The sequence below is a fragment of the Ictalurus punctatus genome, chromosome 13, assembly GCF_001660625.3.
Source record: "Ictalurus punctatus breed USDA103 chromosome 13, Coco_2.0, whole genome shotgun sequence".
Classification (NCBI taxonomy): Eukaryota; Metazoa; Chordata; class Actinopteri; order Siluriformes; family Ictaluridae; genus Ictalurus; species Ictalurus punctatus.
Genome location: NC_030428.2, coordinates 10,341,450 through 10,362,557, shown reverse-complemented (window position 1 = coordinate 10,362,557; position 21,108 = coordinate 10,341,450). Strand labels below are relative to the sequence as shown.

General features: G+C 41.0%; 1 protein-coding gene across 3 annotated transcripts in view; it reads right to left on the bottom strand.

Annotated features, from left to right (window-relative positions):
* wu:fj29h11 (uncharacterized) overlaps positions 1-21,108 on the bottom strand; it is a 45,323-nt gene that overhangs the window by 13,280 nt on the left and 10,935 nt on the right. For all 3 annotated transcript variants that reach the window (XM_053684858.1, XM_053684859.1, XM_017483221.2), the window contains 23 exons: positions 20,628-20,811; positions 20,330-20,496; positions 18,542-18,670; positions 17,075-17,250; positions 16,206-16,375; positions 15,096-15,320; positions 13,345-13,451; positions 12,662-12,853; positions 11,851-11,968; positions 11,536-11,758; positions 9,925-10,072; positions 9,276-9,453; positions 7,645-7,822; positions 7,241-7,367; positions 7,027-7,146; positions 6,336-6,483; positions 5,390-5,502; positions 4,354-4,507; positions 3,813-4,061; positions 3,509-3,697; positions 2,738-2,916; positions 1,644-1,830; positions 734-873 (listed from right to left, as the gene is read on the bottom strand). In XM_053684858.1, coding sequence (XP_053540833.1) covers positions 734-873; positions 1,644-1,830; positions 2,738-2,916; positions 3,509-3,697; positions 3,813-4,061; positions 4,354-4,507; positions 5,390-5,502; positions 6,336-6,483; positions 7,027-7,146; positions 7,241-7,367; positions 7,645-7,822; positions 9,276-9,453; positions 9,925-10,072; positions 11,536-11,758; positions 11,851-11,968; positions 12,662-12,853; positions 13,345-13,451; positions 15,096-15,320; positions 16,206-16,375; positions 17,075-17,250; positions 18,542-18,670; positions 20,330-20,496; positions 20,628-20,811 — 3,801 coding nt within the window. The remainder of the gene's footprint in view (positions 1-733; positions 874-1,643; positions 1,831-2,737; positions 2,917-3,508; positions 3,698-3,812; positions 4,062-4,353; positions 4,508-5,389; positions 5,503-6,335; positions 6,484-7,026; positions 7,147-7,240; positions 7,368-7,644; positions 7,823-9,275; positions 9,454-9,924; positions 10,073-11,535; positions 11,759-11,850; positions 11,969-12,661; positions 12,854-13,344; positions 13,452-15,095; positions 15,321-16,205; positions 16,376-17,074; positions 17,251-18,541; positions 18,671-20,329; positions 20,497-20,627; positions 20,812-21,108) is intronic.

Below are 21,108 nucleotides of genomic sequence, written 5' to 3'. Positions count from 1 at the left end.
GTAATGAATGGATTACATCCGTGCTTATTGATAGGTGTAGTTAATTCCTCGTTTGATCACCAAAAGGTCTGGCAATGCTCTATGGGTAACTAATCACTGCTCTGCGATTACTTAGATCTGTGCTGTAGGCTGACATAAAGCAGTTTACCTTCATGAATACATGACCGTAAAATTGTCCACGCTATACAGTACCATGCATGATTTTATGTGGGAAAGTCTGGAAATGAAAACCCTTCTATTTTAAAAGAAAGAAAACTACACTCCATATATAAATTTAAAAAATGGTAAATTGCTGTGGTACAAGAGGAATAAAACACTTTGGAAAATAATCAACTTTGTGTTCATTACACCACTCCGCCATTCATTATTTTCCTATGATGACAAACCTCACTGTTTTTTTAATGTAAGATATGGCTGCATTTACAGAAAATTTGACGACTTGGCTGCATAATGAATGAATGAACATAATGACCTAGTAATCGCTGCTCTGTAGTTCTTAATACTCTTGAGCTCTGGGGTTTAAGCAAACTACCTACAATAATGATTTCAATCAACATGAGATCAAAAGGATGAATTATTAAAGGTGGAAGCTGCCACCCTGTGACAGTCACGTGGCTACATCTTTGGATTGCTGGACTACTTCATTTGGCTGCCTCAGAACGTTCAACAACATGCTGGGGCCTGGGACACAGGGAATAACGCCCTGGCATGCTAAACAGGTTGGACCTCTTACCAGCTCTGTGTCTCTTAGGGTGCGTTTCTCTTTCCTAAAAATGAGAAGATCCCTCACTCCGAGGTCAGTTAAGAAATCCCTCCATCCTGATAGATCTCCATCACGTAGGTAGCATGAATCCAGCAGCACCCAGTCCACACCTGAGACGGAGAGGTAGAGAGGAAGATGGAATGGGAGCGAGAAAAACAAACGAGGACAGCAAGATGTAGTCAGGTCCAAGCTTTTACACATCCATCCAACATCCATGCTCTCCCATTTCTAATGAATTATTTTTCATAAACTGTTCTTATAGATCATGACCTCAGGATCATACGGTTCTATCCGCCATAGTCTGGAACAGTTTCACTGTGAGAGTACGTTCAGAAAATGAAAACCGGACTGAAATGCATATACGATTATAATGTCGCCTTAATGGACACAAAAATGTCTCTCCTTACTGAGTAATACTGTAAAGATCTCATTCTTTTAGACGGAGAGAGATTGAGCCTAATAAGAAACAGCCAGAAAAAACCCCAGAACAGTAAGGTTCTATCTGCATTTGGCTCGTGTCCAAAAAAGCCACTGTTTTAATTTGCTTCAGAAATTTGATCATGTAGCTTTTTAATAGTGTGTGGGTCTTGTGCTGTGAATATACTATAGATTACAGTACCTAGATGAAATTTCTGACAATTATTTTAGAATATGGTCATCTTTCTCTTTTAAACATATTTTTATTTATTTATTTTTTTGCAAGTGTGATGGAAAAAAAAGCTTCGTCCACAGTAATACACACATGGCGTTGGGTGAACCATGACTCACAGATGGTCAGGGATATAGTGCCAAACAGTTTCATCATGTATAGTGCCATATGCACGAGTAGGAGTATTACTGTTTGGCATACAAACACAGGCTGACAAGCTGTGGTATTTACCAGGCAGTTTGTTGGGTAGGTCGATGTTCCCGTAATCTTCAGAGAACTGCACTTTGCTCTGTCCGGGGCAGAGGAAACCCTTGTTGGTGAGTACGGGGATAGCTTCCCTTAGCACCCTGTAGTCTTGCTCCTGCGAATGCTCTTTGATAAACACCAGGTAGCTGACAGTGATGTCCTTCGACTTTTCCTGTGGATGGAAAGCATTGTGAATATTAATACTACTACTACTACTAATAATAATAATAATAACGTCAATGTTAATTGAGCTTAATGTATGTTCTGCTTCACATTCACATTTTCATATCTTCATTCTTAATATCAGTATTTGATTGGAAGTAGAGATGAATAATTATTAACATTTTCAACGTTCATTATAAAAGCATATACTATAGCGCTGTTGAATACTTGATTCTGATTGGTCAGAAGGTGGTGTAAACGTAAAACGTAAACTTTTCTGTAAACGTTTCAAGGCAAATTTTATATTAATGAGCTTTTTTGGAAGGAGTCTCCAGTGTCGGTGCTTGTAACAGTCAGAAGTATGTTTAAGTTTTCCGACACAGGCTTTGCGGAGTCTCGGTAACATGACAAGCGTCATTTTTTTGTCAGGCTATTTGAAAGTAAAAAAAAAAAGAGAGAAGCTGGTGAGAGAATGACTGTTTACAGCTGCTATTAATATAAGTGGACTTATTTCTCAGACTTTACACAATATTCAATAGATTTATAAATGGATTAAAATTTCGATGCGTCTCTTCTTCTTCTTGTCACCTCGGGGAGTGTTTCCCTGCCACCATCGCGTTTGCATAGCTCATTAAGGATAAACTTAAGTTCAAATTTTATATCTGGATTTCTGTAGAGTTGCTCTGTGCCATGTGCATCACAAAAAAAAAAAAAACCACATCAGGACGTGCAGTTAGTGGAAAATAATCAAAAACATTATTTTCCTAGAACCGCACACCCTGTTGTGGTTTCTTCCTTACCTAAACGTTGGAACAAGCATTACGTCCTAAAATCCGAGACATCGCTCTGTTTCGCAACACAAACAAATCAGACCATCGCATGATGCTCTTGTATAAGTGTGCAGGATGTGTTCTGACCTTCCAAGCAGCATTCTTCAGTATGGGGTAGATGTGCTTCTGCAGCACCACTTTGGGCTCCAGCTCATGAACCTGCAGCCTACAGAGCAGCTCGCGCACCTGAGAGTTACCCAACTTATCCAGACACGCCAGCAGCCGCGGCTCCACGATGCTCAGGTCCTTGTACAGAGCATCCAGGCCTGTGATAATAGACATGAAACGGTGTTGCATGAGGGGGTGAGGTTTTCACTGCACATGAGCGTCTATGACCCACTTCCAGTGACGCTGGCCTGATCTTAAACACAAGCATTAATATTTAATTCATCTGGTCTTTGCTTTTAGCCACAGCCTGACCTGCCACCTTTCTTCTTTATAAACCTCTCTTGCTTTTTCCTGAGAATACACCATCTTTCAGGACTTACTGTATTTGACAGCCAATACACATACAGTTAACAATGTCATCTCATGGAGAAGTAGAACGGTATGAGCACCAATGTCATGCTTGCGTCCACTGCTCTAGTGTCCATGATTACTCATTTAATTCATCCAGGATCTGTTTATTCACTACATTTACACAAATGTGTTTAAAATTCTGATCAAGTAGAGAAGTCAGATAAAGTCCAGACTAATGGTAGCATGTAAATAAAGTTGAGCTGAAAGACAGGTGCTTAAAATGAGTCTGATTACAGAAACAGCAGTGAAGCCAGCAAGGAAACAAAGCAGCATGTCATTATTTTAATTGCTATTGACTGTGCAGGTTAGAATGGGATGGTGAGCTTATTTTGGTCGTACCTTTGTGAGTCTCCTCACTGAGAGGAAAGAAAACACCCTCTGTGCTGAGAGCCACCACACGGCCATCTGCCAGAGGGATCATGGGAACATCTCGGAGGGCCTGAAGGAGGTTATCCACCTCGTTGTATTCGGATTCCAGAGCACGGAAATTACATGCCAGCAGCTTGGCCAGCTTTTTCAGATTGGCATCTGGAGGAACAATACTCAGAACTCAAGAAGAAAAAAAAAGAAACTCTCTTTGTGTGCGCATTTAAATTCGAAACATACAACAGAGCTGGCGCTCAGCCCCTATGAGCTGTTATACCTGAGTGAATATCACCCTCTTGTGCGAGACTCTTGGCCATTGCACAGATGACGGTGGTGATGTTAGGAGCCTTCAGCCGCTGGACACCCAGAGCAGTGAGAAGAGAAGATGACAGTGATGACTGCAGTGCAGGGTGAAGGTATGACAGGTTCAGGTGCCTACACAGCTCCTCTCCTCCGATCACGTCCTGGAACAGCGGGTCCTGGCACACAGCCACCTGTGAAGGCAGCTTGAACTCCACTCTACCCTCTGCAACACCAGAGATTTTTTTTTTTTAGTAAGCAATTCTTTTGCAATCCAGTCCAAAATAAAAAAAATTAAAAAGCAAACTTTTATTTAATCTATTTTCAGTCATGCAGGCCATTTTGAATTGAAATCTATCTAGCGGTGAACTTCTGTGTGTGATTCACATCTATGACACCTACTCAGGTGCGAAACTGCAAGGATTTTCAATCCTGCCCTCTGTTCTCAAATGCTTAAAGCATACGAACATGAAGACTCAGACAGTGCTCGAGTGAAAGTGCATGCAGTGCAGACTCACTGCTGTCCATCTTGGCTGGAAGGCAGGGTTTCCCCTTCAGCAGCTGGATGATCTGTTTGGCCACAGGGTTGAAAAAGTCCAGGATTTCACTAGGCTGGGGGATATACTGCAAGAATTGGCAGAGTCCCTGCAGCCCATTAAACTCGGGGTGACTCTGTAACGTTTTTGAAAACAGTTGTGCATTAATCATATAAATCTAAGGAAACATTGCAAGTCATATGCAAATTTCAAATGACATGTGACATATATAATAATGTTAATGAGTCTTTATTGGTCACAGTACAGTGAAATTCTTTTCTTCGCGTACCCCAGCATGTCAGGACGTTGGGGTCAGAGCGCAGGCTCAGCCATGATACAACGCCCCTGGAGCAGAGAGGGTTAAGGGCCTTGCTCAAGGGCCCAACAGTGGCAGCTTGGCAGTACTGGTGCTTGAACCCCCGACCTTCTGAACAGTAACCCAGACCCTTAACCACTAAGCCACCACTGCCTTATTTATTTATTTATTTTTTCTCGAGTTTTTAATGATATAAAGATTGGGTGACAAATTAAAGAAAAACAAAATAAAACATGTTCATAAGGTGTTGAGCCACCGTTAACTAACAGAACAGCTTCAGTGTGCCTTGGCAAGGTCTCTTAATTAGTGTTTTGAAGATGATGGTGGAGAGCGCGGTCTAAAATATGACTCTAACACCTCAAATGGACTGAAATATGATGACTGTGAAGGCCACAGCATTTGATTTACATCCTTGATAAACGACTCAGTGAGCCCTTGTGTCATGTGGATGGTGACAATGTCACTGCTATTAAGATAGATATGTTATATAGGATAAAGGTGATCAGTCAGTAAGAAGAACTCATTGATTTGCAGTGACCCTTCACACTAAGGGGACAAGTGGATGCAAACCATGCCGACTAAATATATGCCCCCTACAGGCATAACAGAACCACCAGTTTATCCTTTAATTTGTCAGCCGTCTATATATGGTATGGTATATATTACAGTCCATAGTCACATTCTATGCCACTCTGTGCTTACACTGAAAACATCCATGGCTTGCAGGAAGAGTTGGGGGATTTCAGACCGGAGCCACTGATTCCAGGAACTGTCTCTATCAACATCCTCTCTAGAAGAAGGAATGTCAAAATCTCCTGCAAAGACACCGGGAAAAGAAGCACAGCTTTACATAGTTTCTCATATAACACATTGACACTATTGACGTTTTTTCTCATTTACATTACTGCCTGTATACGAATGGTCCATTACTGCCATCCAATTGGTGAGAAATAAACTTATAAAAATAATCAATACACTGTATTATAAGTAAACCCATAATTCTTTAGGATGCAACTGTATTTAACACGTGCCACACCACTTTAGTCTTATTCAGATTGTATTTGTTTTTGGTACTCACATTTTCAGGCCACAAAAATAGACTATGAATTTTCCCAGTAGAGGAAAGTGCAAAATGTCAACATTCTCCACCAATTTTCTCCCTAATTTTGGTTTTCGCCGATTCCCACCAATCACCTTGCTCTCCCCTAATCATACGACAGCTAACAACCAGGGAGGGTGAAGACCATCACATGCTTCCTCATCTTTTTGAACTGCTGCTCGTGCTGCATCACAGGGCAGTGTAACACACTATCTGCCCTCTTCTGCATACATGAGCTCATAGATACCCAAGACTGGCTAGTGTCACCCTGACTGATAGGTCAATTTTGCCACCCAGAGAGTATGGCCAATTTTGCTGTCTTGGACACTTGACCACGGACGGCTGTGGCATCATCGGGATTCGAACTCACGGTCTCTAGACTATAGGGTGAACACTTATCTGCTGTACCACTTGGGAGAACAATGGCACCATTTCTCCAAATGTTGATCCAAAATACCAAGTAGCCTTATTTCAACTTCATTGTTTCAACACTACAGTAAACAGCAGTCGATATAATCTGAGTGAAGGAATATGGGAGCGAAGTCAGACCTTGGACGATGAAGCGGAAGCCGAAGCTTCGCAGGGGCAGGAAGGCGAAGACGGGCTGCTGCCGAGGCTGAACCTTCAGGTCACCCTCCGAGCCATTACTGAGCTGGAAGGCAAGAGCTAGCTCTGTAGATTCCACATCCACCTTAATCTACACACACACACACAAACACAGAAAGATTATTCAACCTGCAATGAAAAGGCAGATTGAAACAACACTGTGTAGTTAGGGAGCAAAGCAATCAGTGAAGAGTGCTCAAGACTGCACAGTTATAATGAAGGAGAAATTGTTCCTCCAACCAATTTCCTTGTGAAAATGAGTATAGAAATAGGATTACAGAGAGAATCATCTGGAAATAGACGTCCAGAAACACATCACCAGGTTGCGAACATTCGAAAAAAAAAAGGTCTCAAGACAAAGGAAATGAATTCAGCTCCCCATGTTAGTAAGACCATATTGCTATTTTAATGAGATGGAAATAAGATGTCCATCAGGTGCAAGCTGTACAACACTTACAAGACATACACAGCCCCAGACCACTGGAACATTTTCAAAAACCTGAATAAAACCCTGTCAAGAAAAGTTGGAAAATAGGCCTAGTCTCTCAGAAGGAGTACAGGCACGCTCTCATTATAAATGGGGGGGGACAGCATTAGTAAATAAATACTGTGTGTGCGTGTGTGTGTCCCTCACCATCTTAGGACAGAGTACTTTCTTGATGACCAGCCAGCGCTCCACACCACCTGTGTGCTCCACCTCCAGCATGTTGTTACTCAGATCTCGTCTCGTCATGGACACGACTCTCTTCTCAGCCTGTCTCGCAATCCAAACACACAACATGAGCCTTCCTCGTTTAGATATGATTTTTTTTTCTGTGCAGCGGCGACAATGACAAAGCCGTGCTCACCTCACTGTAGATAGAGATGGAGCGGAGACGGTGGAGGAAGAGCAGGAGAGATGGGTGCACGTCGTGGAAAAGGTTTTTGGTCTGGTAGCTCTCTGATCGAAGAGGCAGGAAGATCTTTGTGGTCCAGCTTTATGGGAAAAGCAAGGGATGGGATGAGTTCAGGATGTCAAAATTAACTTGGACATGTCTACTTAGATTTATTCTACATCAAGAACAGCGGATACGCCTTCGCTACTGTGATTGACAGGCACAGAGGCCACAAAAAACTATTTGCCTGTGCTATTGTGTTAAATACTACATGTAAGTATTTAGCTGTGTGCAGTGTGTAGCATATACTAAGCATAAAATAAGTATGAACATTTAGTCAGAGTACACACTGCAATATCTTGAGTTTAAATAGAAACCTTTTCTCAGCTATCTCCTTGGCAACAGAGGGCACGGGCCTCTCCTCCTCCACCCAGTGAGGCAGGATGTATCCCATGGGGCCGCTGGCCTTGTCAAATTTGATATGGAAGTCGTTGGAGTGGATCTCAGGACAGTCTGTGACTTTAAAAACCGATTTAAAGCCAATGCCTTTCTGCCCTGTATGGAAAAAAAATAGTGTTTTACAATGAAAAAGTATTAAACTGAAAAAGAAAGACAATGGGGTATTTTAAGGCATCTTAAAGACAATGTGAAATTGAAAACATGGCAATGGAAAGCACATTTTTCTTTCTTTCACAGGTTTCTTAGTATAAACCCCATAAAATACACATTCTTTGTGCAGTTAGTTTGATTTTTCTTATTCTTACAAGTACAGTGTGGCTCAAAAGTCTCCATAAAAAGGGGTTGAAATGAACACTCCCAAAATTGTCCATACTTAGTTTATATGATATATTTTATTCAGATAGCCTTTAAGAATGCCATTGAAAAAAAAACGAAGAAGAAAACACTGTAATCATTCTCAAGGCTGGATGGGGAAGCTTTCACAATGTTGCGATGGACTTTCACAGGAAATATTACAAACACATCACACACGACACTGTCGCCGAACTGGGAGCCAGTGCCGTGTTCGCTAAGAAATGGCAATCATGTAGAGGATGTTTTGTAAATGAAGTTACATTTTGCCAAAAGGTGTTAAATTCCCCTATGTATGGAGATTTTTGGGACACCCTGTACAAAAACATGCAGAACATGTTTAAGCCTCTGCACAAGCGTATCATGTGGCTGGGAAAGTCATAAACACCCCCCCCCCCACCCCCCCCACCCCAACATGCAGTAAGAAGTGTAATAAACCTACAACAAACCCTGGCAGTGCTTTTCTATGATTTCTAGAAGTGATTCATTCTTGGGGAAAAGAATGAAGCTTGACGTGAATTGTTGATTATTTAAAGCTGAAGAATCTAACTTTTTTTTTTGCTTGTTAAAAATGAACAAAAATGTTTGTTAATCTTTGAGAATAAATATCGTCATGGCTTTTAAGAGGTGGTGAAAACACCGAGAACTGAAGGTTAATTTTTGAATCTGAAAGGATTGCCGCGATAGCTTTTTTTCAGTTGAACAAATAAGACTTTAGTGGCTCAATAGGTAGCTAGCTAACATTAGTGCACTTGTTCACTTGATTCAGCTAGGTGTTGGATTTCCTGTGTTTTTTTGTTGTTGTTGCTGTTTTTTTTGCTATGGTCAATATGGTAAATTGCACTTATTTTCTGCTAGCTATAATAGAGAGCAACTCCCCTCTACTCCAAGAAACCCGTATCCTCCACCACCTCTGTTGTCAAGAATTAGAGCTAATATTCAACCTACACGAATACCTCAAACCATCAGATTCATCCGAGCAGAGGAGCAGTGCCAAAGCACAACCCACGTAAATAAATAAATAAATAAATAAATAAATAAATAACTCGGCAAGCAACTTGCAGTTTCATGTTTCAAACAGAGATGGCGATAGAGAGGCAAAGGTTCAGTACTGCAGCTTTAAGCATCTATGACGTTTGAATGACGATTAATTAAGCGCCTATTCTTTGAGCTGGCATGGAACTGGCACGTTGCTTACCTATGTATCCACAAGTATGTCTTCCCTTAGTGCTCTTCCCCACGTCACAGATAGCTCGCATGTTCTTCTCCTCGAAGCCGCACTCGTTGTTTAAAATGGTGATGCAGTCTTTCTGCACTACGAAGGCCAAAGCGGGATCCTCCTTTCTATCTAGTGCGTAGCTGTTATCGTCAGCATTCTGTGCACAGATAAAGCACAGTGATTTCACAGCACACCATTTATTAGATGCCTTAAACTATAATAAAATTTTTTTAAAAAGATAAGAAGATACACAGCTTAATAACTATCAGAATAAAACAAGACCAAAAAACTAAATATATAAAAATACAAATAATAAAAAAAAAAACTTACTCTGGCTCTTACACCTCTACTCTGCGCACTTTGCTTTTCTAGAACTCAATTAAAAGATCTCGCATTCCTCGCACTACTTGTATTGTTCTCGGCATGATATAACACTTTGCTTATATTTCCTCATTTGTAAGTCGCTTTGGATGAAAGCTAAATGAATAAATGTAAATGTAAAGCCCGATGACGTATTTACACGGTGTTATCAAGAGAATACGAGAAGATGTTCTAGTATGCGCTCATCTCAACATGAATTACACTCTTGCACTTCCCAGCAGGAAGCGTGATGTTCTAGCAGTCAAACCTGAATGAGCTCCAGAACAAAGTGTGTGTCTTTGCTGTAGAGTTCAGTGGAGAGGCGTTCAAGACTGCGGCCGAGCCTCGCCTGTTGCTTCTTCATCAGGTTCTGACCTGCTTCATTCAGTTCCACTCCCACACCAAACTCATTTTTCCTAAACGGAACACAGGACAATCAGAGGCAGGTTTGAAGGAGTTTCAGCAGAAAGAAGGTGGAATATTATAAATATTTCCTTAAATGAATATCATCTGTCTGCTGTGTGTAACAGCTTTGAAGAAGAATATTCAAAACACAGATAGCAAGAGACAGGATCTTCAGTTAATGGAAACGAAAAACAACATTTAAAAAAAAAAAATAGTAACTGAAATAAAGTAAAATGCAGATTAATGAACATTTATGGTAAATTTCTGTGGAAAATGACTAGCGGGAAAAGTGTGTGTGCTGTGGGAATCCTTTAAATTAGCACACTGTACAATGCAGGCACAAATACACTGCAAACATGATGTCTTGTATAAAGGAAAAGTTGTTAAATAGTTTTCATTGTGAGGTTATCAGATAACAAATAGAAGAAAAGACATACACTATATGGCCAAAGGTTTGTGGACACCTGACCATTGCACTATATGTGGGTCTTCCCCCAAACTATTGAAAGCACAATTGTATAGGATGTCTTTGTGTGCTGTAGCGTTACACTTTCCCTTCACTGGAACTAAGACATCCAAACCCGTTCCAGCAGGACAACGTCCCTGTGCACAAAGCGAGCTCCGTGAAGAACTGGTTTGCCAAGCTTAGAGCTTGGCCTCAACCACACTGAACACATTTGGGATGCACTGGAACACTGACTGCTCACCAGGCTTCCTCTCCGAACATCAGCGCCTGACCTCACTAATGCTCTTGTGGCTGAATGATCACACATCCCCACAGCCACGCTTCAAAATCTAGTGCCTTCCCAGAAGAGCGGAGGTTATTAACAATAAAGGGGGATAAATCTGGAATGAGATGTTCAACAAGCAGATATGGGTGTGATGGTCAGGTGTCCAAAACCTTTGGCCATATGGCGCAATGTATTAATTTCAAACTTGAAAATGTCTTATTCTATTGACACACATTTTGGCTTCTTTCAAGAAATAAACATGTGACATAAGCAAAATGTTGTGTCAAAAGAATAAAGTTTGAAATATTATTTCAAACTTTATAGTTTATTGTAATAAACTGTAACAAACTTCAGTAGTTTATTGTAATCTATTGTAATCTGTAATCGCCAACACTAGCTAAAACAGGCTATATTCAAGATATTTTCATTTTTTGAGCAGTTTTAATCCATCGATATAATTAACATTATTAAAACTAAACGTTAAACAAAAATATATTAACACTGAATTTTAAAAAAAACAGATCAGTTGTTCAGATTGAAATTGTTAACTGAGATGTAAATAAATTTAAACCAGTTTCCTTAATGTATTTGTACAAATATTGACATACAATTACGCACATATACTTATAGACCTGACTGTATATAGATATAGCCTGAGGGACTGAACTCACGTTTGGATTTCGATTAACGTTTGCAGCGGAAGCTAAAAATCAAATTCATTAAAAGACTGGAAGTGGGTGAACCTGATGTCCTCGACGATGGCCCTCTGCTGGCTGAGCTGCTCACTAACAGGGTCGTCCCCGTCCGACTGTGCTTCAGGAGGCTCTTCTACACCTTCGGCCACCTCATCCTCCTCTCTACTGTCAACGCTGCTGTTTACCTCCCCGTTCTTCTCTGATGCCAGCTCAAAGAGATCTTCATCATCTGCGTCATCCTCGGCATCGTCCCTGGTGCTGCCGTTAATATCTGCGTGTACAGAGAGCAAACGTTACAGCACTACTCTACTCTCCTGAAGTGGAGTGTAAAAAATACTCTGAAGCACTTGGAGCAAAGCTCACCCTGCTGAAAGGCTTTGGGAGTGGAGAAAGAGCTGAGCACAGAGTCTTCCAACAAATCCTCACCGTCAGCCAGACTCAACACAGAGGACACGTCACTCATAGAGTCAGCTGGCAGGTTCTGCAGGGAAGGTAATTAACACCCGCAAATCAGTGCCGTAATATACTGCATATATATTAGTATATAGCTTGTGATATATTTTCCAAAAATTACTCGTCTGCACCGGAACGTGTGAAAACGCTTACATCCCTGTACCTCGCACGCGTCAAAACGTAAGAAGCTTCGGCCTGCGTCATTTCCGTCAGGTGTTTATATAAAAGCAAATCTGAAGGTTGTACAAAGTGACATTAAACTTTAACAACACCATCAAACTGTACAGCAGGCACAACAACTGCGGTACAACATCGTCTTGTTTATTCTGAGTTGAATGGGTCACTTGACTACGCCACATGACTAAAAATACGCCGTCGTTTTTAAAGGGCGTTTTCGAAAAGCTCAGTTTTCGCCGGACATAAACGCCGGCTCGGTGCGGACGGGGGGGCCAAAGCGTAGAGAAAAAGATGCGTTTTCAGATTTATCCGGGTTTACATGGACGTAGCCTCAGCAACCTGACAAGCTGAAATGTTTGTCTTCTTGCACATTTTAATAAATAAACTGTTGTGGTATAGGCAGTGTGGTGCTGATTATTTTCCCATAACAGCACACCGCATTATGTTTTATTCCTTACATACTTAAACACTAACCTCCATTATATCAGGCAAAGATATTTATATGTGTAGCATCATGGAAATTTTACTCTGAGATTGCTCTAACCTGTGAGGGCACCTCAGGTGTCGGGGGTAAGATGAGTTTGGTGTGGAAGTCCTTCACCCACTCAGTGATGCCCAGCAGGATGCCCAGCTGATGGAGCTTGTTGAGGTACCTTGTCTCCGACTTGGCTGCGTCCAGGAGGACAGTTTTAGACCTGGCCTGGCCTAGCACTCGAGACAGCGGCTCCAGAAACACCTAGATGATAATCGAATTATTACAATAGAACAAAGTTCAAGCTGAACTATATTGTGAAATGCAATGTTTTCGTGATAGTACTGTAAGGTGCCAGCAGGGAAAGAGAGTAATGCCTCACACGTTGTTATAGCACTTGTACTGTATAATAAGTATAAAAAGCGTCTACCAGGTGAACAGTCTGATAGGACGTTCGCAGTGATGCGACGTAAAACTGACATATGGTAAAAGTCATCTTGAGAACATATCAGTTACTGTTTATTTCTCGCTTTTTTGTCTTTTCCAAAGATTCATCTTACTTCATCCACTTATTATATGTCCTACTCTTCTTTCCAGTAATCTAAATACGTTTATCTGTGAGTGTTGATCATGAACAACACTTACTCATTTGAGTTACACTGTAAACTGCAACCTTGCTAAAATGTCCCAGAATGCCTGTTTGTGGAAAACCCTTTCTATAGTTTTAAACTGTGCACGATGGGTCAATAGCGCACCTGTTGCAGCAGCTCCCTGCAGATTCGTGTAGGCATCCGAGTTACACACTCGAGCACGAACTTGGCCACGGTGATGAAGGAGCATCCGTCTTCGCCGAGGGACGGATCTGGGTCAAAGAGAGTAGAGTCAGACGTTAGTTCCTATTAAAGTTGTCATTCACTGTGTGTTGGAGTGGGGAAAGATCCAGATGGCGGTCAAGGGAGAAAAAGCAATAATCCACAAAGCAATTTATAACTTTGCGCATTAATGTACATGGATTAGCACACAGGGCTAGTCTGGAAATCTGTAGTAAAAAGTTTATAGTTCATTTTAGTTGATTAAAAAAGCAATGCAAATTAATACATCCCATTATATACTCACTAAGCACTTTATTAGGAACACCTGTACGTTCATGCAATTATCTAATTAGCCAATCATGTTGCAGCAGCTGCAACTTCTGATCTCCGGGGATTTTCACACACAACAGTCTTTAGAGTTTACTCAAGAATGGTGCAATAAAGAAAAAACATCCAGTAAGCGAGAGTTTTGCGGATGAGAGGTCAACGGAGAACGGCCAGACTGGTTCGAGCTGACAGAAAGGCTACAGTAATTCAGATAACCGCTCTGTACAGTTGTGGTGAGCAGAAAAGCATCTCAGAATGCACAACATGTCAAACCTTGACGCAGATGAGCTACAACAGCAGAATACCACGTCAGATTACAGTTCTGTCAGCCAAGAAAGCTACAGTGAGCACAGGTTCACCAAAACTAGAAAAATGTAGCCTGGTCTGATGAATCTCGATTTCTGCTGAGGTATACAGATGATAGGGTCAGAATTTGGCGCCAACAGCATGAATCCATGGATCCAACCTGCCTTGTGTCAACAGTCCAGGCTGGTGGAGGTGGTGTAATGGTGTGGGGAATGTTTTTTGGCACACTTTGGTCCCCGTTAATACCAATCAATCATCGCTTGAACGCCACGACCTATTTGAGCATTGTTCCTGGCCATGTGCATCCCTTCATACCCACAATTTACCATCTTCTAATGGCTACTTCCAGCATGATAACGCAGCATGTCACAAAGCAAAAAAGTCATCTCAAACCGGTTTAATAAACATGACAATGAGTTCAGTGATCTTCAGTGGCGTTCCCAGTCACCGGATCTGAATCCAATAGAACACCTTTGGGATGTGGAAGATTCGCAGCATGAAAATGCACCTGAAAGATCTGCAGGAATTGCGTGATGCAATCACATCAACATGGACCAGAATCTCAAAGTTATGTTTCCGAAATCTTGTGGAATCCACACCATGAAGAATTGAGGCTGTTTGAGAGCAAAGTGAGGCCCTACCCAGTATTAGTATAGTGTTCCTAATAAACTGCTCAGTGAGTGTATTTCTCAAACAAGATACCAGCATTCATCACTATTATAAATAATAAAACATGATGTTGTTTTATCATTATCGTGCATCGTGTTTTAGCATTATCGTGCTGTTGAGTTCTGTGTTGGATAATTTTCTATTATAGTGCCAGCTATATTCAAATAATTGGTTTATATTGTTTGATATTTGCTTTTTCTAATATGTTATTGTATTTACACAGGAACTAGTATGGCAGATGCGCTGCATAATCTAAGTCTAATAAGTGTCTCATGGAGATTTTTTTTTTCACCTGACATGACCACATGACCATTCCATCTAACACGAGTTGGTGATAACAGTGAGGGTGAGCGTGATTAAAAGTGAGAGACTGTCCGGACACAAGATCCTACCTTCTCTGGCGGCTGCTGCTGCTAGTGAACTCTCCATGTGATTGGCCAGCAATGCTGTGGGGGTGTTTGAAATCCCATCAGCCACCACGATGGACACCAGGTGACCGGCGGTGCCTGCAGGGTTAAGGGCCTGGGTGGCTTCAGAGAAGAATTTATCACCAGTGATCGAGGTGATCCTCAACAGCTCTCCAGGAGACACCTCCAAAGCCAGCAGGTCTGTGTTACCTGCTTGAAACAAACATTATTATACAGTAGATCTGATGTAAGTAGGAGAGAGAAAAGCGTTGAATACAAACAGAAGCTGCTCCATACTGTGTGAGGGGGAAAAAACCCCATTATGGTTGAGGCGATTTACATATCAATTTGCACACACAATATCTTTTGAAAGATGTCAACTACATGTTTTGCCGAGCTGAAATATGTTTCTCTTTTGCAGGTAGCTTAATGGGAATAAATGTTCTAGGATATTAAAATATGGTTAACTCTAAATGTGAAAAGGTGAGAAAACTCACTACACTGTAAGGAAAATTGATTGCACTTCCACTGAAACCAGTGTGCACTCGAGCTGGCATGAGGATAATCTGACCTTTCGTACAAAACAGTTTACATGGTCAATATCACACATTTGTTTTCATTTACATAGGGACCTAGACATTGTGCAGAATCTGGAATATTAAGTATTCAAGATGTTGAACATTACATTTTTCTGTTTTAAATATTGTTTTAAAGATTGTCACTGTGGTCTCAGACTTTTGGGCCCCACTGTATGTTTTCTTAAAGTAGTAATGTCAAAGTATATCATTGGCAAAAATATATTATTATTATTATTATTGCCTGTTATCCAGAATTCAGGATGGCCGATGGCTTACTTCAGACCACCATACACGTAAGTAATATCAATGTCTGCGTTTTGCTAAATAAATGACGTCATATCTAGGCAACTTCTACGACTAAAATGGAAATCTTGATCCTTCAGGCCTCGAAGGACTCGTGTAACCAAATTACAGTATACTTCAGCTGCAACTGTCCAAGTGACAACGACGGGACAAATCAATAAACAGTATTGCTACAGATTGTCAGTCTGCTGCTCATGTAGCTGTGGTGACGTACTGCAGTATTTGTCAATGAAGTGTTTGAGTGGTCCATGATTGAGCTGAAAGACCAGCTCCCACTGGCTCCATTCAGCCAAGTCCTCCAGCAGTGGAGCAGAGAGGAGACTCGCTATCGCCTGCTCCCGGCTCACGTCCCCCAGCAAGCCCACCGTCTCCACCAGCATGTCCCTGAGACACAGACAATGATACATTTATATGGATCAGATGTTAAAGGATTATGATTTTTAGCATCGTAAAAGAGCATCAGCATTTTCTCCACACCAATTCACAAATAATGAGAACCATGATCGATAGGCTTCGACTGTATAAGTGGCCCAAGTTACTGCAACTTCATATATGGATTACACTACAAGGTTTGAGTAGTTTAATTATTTCAATTATAATGCATGCACAATTTAATGACCCTTTTGTGAAACGCTGTCGTTTCATAAGAGAAATATTTGGACGAAAGTAATGCCACTATATAACATTAGTGAGAGTTAGTGACTATTATAGCTAATGCACTGCAATGGTTGAGCTGCATTACTGGAATATTTAGCACAAGACACGATTATGACGTGCTCTTGCACCGTTTAGTCGTCATTTTGTCATTTTTAGCTCTCTGTGATCGTTGCCTTTTATGGAGTTTTGTAGGCATCTCTAAATGTAAATCGGCTGTGCCTTAAAGACGTTTTGAAATTTATAGGTGATTTGCTTTTATCAACATACACGTGAGCATGAAGAAAATCAGCAATTGAATCTGGTGGGAATTTTTAATTCAGTTCGGCCTACGGAAACATTTACACGCAACCGATCAATAAAGTCTATCTAATAATACAGAGTACAGTATGTGTGCATGTGTGTGAGAGAGAGAGAGAGCAGGCTCACTCTGGCTCTTTATGAAGCAGAGGGCATTCATAGCGCACAACACTGGAACTGGCCCCGTCACACAGCTCCTTCTGGCGCTTGGCGAAGTCTACCAGTGTGCGAAGTTTTCCGTAGCCCAGCTCTCGACTGTCCTGAACCCTGTAGTGACTCCTGAGTGCAGCCTCGATAAATGGCAGCTGCTCAAACACAGCAACACAGGAAGAAGACACTAAAGTGTTGCACTAAAGACTCCGTCTGTATACTTTATATATCTTTTTCTCAAAGCAAACTCAATGTCTTTCTTAATGATATTGATTTTTATTGGTCACATATATGTTACGGCACAGTGAAATTCTTTTCTTCGCGTACCCCAGCATGTCAGGAGGTTGGGGTCAGAGCGCAGGGTCAGCCATGATACAGCGCCCCCTGGAGCAGAGAGGGTTAAGGGCCTTGCTCAAGGGCCCAACAGTGGCAGCTTGGCCGTGCTAAATATTGAACCCCCGACCTTCCGAACAGTAACCAAAAGCCTTAACCGCCAAGTCACAACTGCCTACTGATTTTTTTATTTTTTTTTGTGGCAAAACAAAAGCTTTTATTTTCAGTCAAAGTGAACAACATGTTTTCTTTGACTTTGATTTCCTATTTGTAGCATAATTCGGATTCGTTCTTCCTTGCTCAGATACAGTACATCGTGGTCTGTGAAAATGTCAAATTATACAATAGCCCGACGATGCTGAACATATGGGACTCCCTGGTATATTCAAATAATAAGAATTTTTTATGAAACTTTACGAAACAATATGAAACTCTCTAGACTTGTCCAAGTTCTTTCATTCAAATCAATTCAATGTGATTTATATAGCACTTTGAACAATGGACATTGTCACAAAGAAGCTTTACAGAAATCCAGATGTAAATTTTAAATTTTACATTTATAAATTTAAACAGATTATTGCAATTATATTTAAATTAGGATGTGATTCCCAAACAGGTAAAAGTATCTTTCTGTAAGGTCTATTTTTGTCTCTTGCAAATTGTCATGTATCAAGGAGATAACTCTGGACTTCAGTTCCCATCAGCCACTGCACTGTACTACAATATGTCACATGACCACCTGCACCTGAATCACGTTTCTGTTAACGAGCACTCCTATATACATAGCCACTGTTTGTACTGCTTCCTTGTCTCACGAAACTATCTATCTATGCTTTTGTCTACGCTTCCATGTTTGGTTTTTGCCACAGTATTTTGCCAAGTTGTCTTAGTTTTGTTGTTTGTTTGTTTAAATAAAACGTTGAATATCGGCGATTGCTTCCGTATCAACCTTGAAACGTGACACTAATAATTGAGGTGAAGGTAAACTACTATATTGTGTGAATCACCATAGTATTGAGATCCAATCAAATGAGAAGGGCTGTGTCAACAGGAAATCCATTACTAAGTACTGAGCAGACTTAGTACATGACCAGACATGTGCAGAGGACTTACTCGTGAAGGATCTGCTTCTCCACATTGCTTAATAAACTCATACACATCTTGCTGGCTGGGTCTGAAGCCGTTCGCTCGAACATCATGGTTTCCAATAGCTATAGTGCCCCCTGCAGCATCCTGTAGAATCTACACACAAATACAGATCGGGTTAATCATTACAGCACACCGCAGGGCCTCTTGTTTCTCTAACAGCTAGTGATATATACAGTGGTGCTTGATATTCTACACATTCTATATTTCTGTATGAATATGAGCTAAAACATCATTCGATATCCACACAAGTCCTAAAAGTAGATAAAGAGAACATAGCTAAACAAATGAGAAAAAATAATATACTTGGTCATTTACTCATTGAGTAAAATGATCCAATAGGACATATCTGTGAGTGGCAAAAGTATGTGAACCTTTGCTTTCAGTATCTGGTGTGACCCACTTGTGCAGCAATAACTGCAAGTCAACGTTTCCGCAAGTCAACGGATCAACGTTTCCGGTAACTGTTGATCGGTCCTGCACATCGGTTGGATTTGACTTGGTTTCCTCACATGAACTGCTTACTTCAAGTCTTTTCATAAAATTTCTATAGGATTAAGGTTCGGACTTTGAATTGGCCATTCCAAAACATTAACTTTATTCATCTTTAACCATTCTTTGGTAGAATGACTTTGTGCTTAGGGTCGTTAAGCCCACTTTCTCTTGAGATTCAGATTACAGACAGACGTCCTGACATTTTCCTTTAGGATTGGCTGGTATAATTCAAAATTCATTGTTCCGTCAATGACGGCAAGTCTTCTCGGCCCAGATGCAGTAAAACAGGCCCAAACCATCATACTACCACCACCATGTTTCACAGATGGGATAAGGTTCTTATGCTGGAATGCAGTGTTTTCCTTTCTCAAAACACAACGCTTCTCATTTAAACCAAAAAAAGGATCCACAAAAAATGTGTCCAATAGCCTTCTGGCTTGTCCACGTGATCTTTGGCAAACTGCAGACAGGCAGCAATGTTCTTTTTGGCGAGCGATGGCGTTTTCTTTGTAACCCTCCCATGCATACTGCTGTTGCTCAGTGTTCTCCTGATGGTGGATTCGTGAACATTAACATTAGCCAAGGTGAGAGAGACCTTTAGTTGCTTATAAGTTAACCTGGGTTCCTTTGTGAGCTCCTGGACTATTACATGTCTTGCTCTTGGAGTGATCCTTGTTGGTCTCCACTCCTGGGGAGGGTAACAACGGTCTTGAATTTCCTGCATTTGTACACAATCTGTCTGACTGTGGATTGGTGAAGTTCAAACTCTTTAGAGATGCTTCTGTAACCTGTTCCAGCCTGATGAGAATCAACAACTCTTTTTCTGAGATCCTCAGAAATCTCCTTTGTTCATGCCATGATAAACTTCCACATACATGTGTTGTGAAGATCAGAAGGATAGCTCCCTGTTATTTAAATGAAACAGGACGCTCTCTCTCTGATTGTCATTCCAGTGACTGAAACACCTGACTTTCATTTCACCTCTAAATTAACTGCTAATCTTAGAGGCTCATATATACTTTTACCACTCACAGATGTGTAATAATGGATCATTTCCCTTAATATATAAATGACCAAGTATAATATTTTTTGTCTCATTTGTTTGATTCTTTTTGTCTACTTTTAGGACTTGCGTGTGAAAATCTGATGATGTCTTGGGTCATATTTATACGAATATATATATATATATATATATATATATTTTTTTTTTTTATCTAACTTTCAAGCACCACTGTATCTCAAGCGATGATCTGGACAGACCTGCATGTTTTTGTCCAGGAACTCAATGAAGGAGCCCTGCTGTAGCTGGCCAAACTCCCTGAACTTGAAATGCTCTGCCAGTTTCTTCTCCAGTCGCCTGAGGTATGGCAGAGTCACCGTACCCATGAAGCTGGATACACAGACCTGGAAGTACTGCTTCACAGCATCTGTGGCCACACATTCCCAAAGCAAAGTTGTTTAGTTAAGAGCTAGGTACGTAACCATTCATATATTAAAACAAGAAACAAAGAGAGGATCAAGTGATAGTCAACTTATGACTACAATTAAAGAAAGGCACCTTCGGTGGGGGGCATCTCGGTTGCCTTCTTCTCAGATGCTTTCTGTTCCTTGACGTGTTTCTGGGGTTTCTCCTTCTGAGCTAGGTCATTCGGGATGGCCAGGGAGCCGCCGCAGATAGCCAGCTGAAACAAGGTCCGAGCCAGCCTGTCTCCCGATACGTACACGAGGAAGTCCTTAACTCGCTGCGAGTGTAGACACAGATTATTGCACTTGTCGATTATTTTATCAGATAAACCTGACATACAGGACCACTTTGTAGGTACAGTAGCTTTGCATAAGTATTCACCCCCTTCAACTTTTTTTTCTTGAAACTGGAACTAAAATGGACTTATTTGGAATTTTATGTCATGAATCTTCCCTTATAATACTGAAGTGGGGGTACAACAAGCTGCCATCAGAAGTCACATAATTAGTTGCTTTAATTACTTGTCTCCAATTAAAGTGTCATGTGATCTGAATATAAATACACCTGTTCCTGC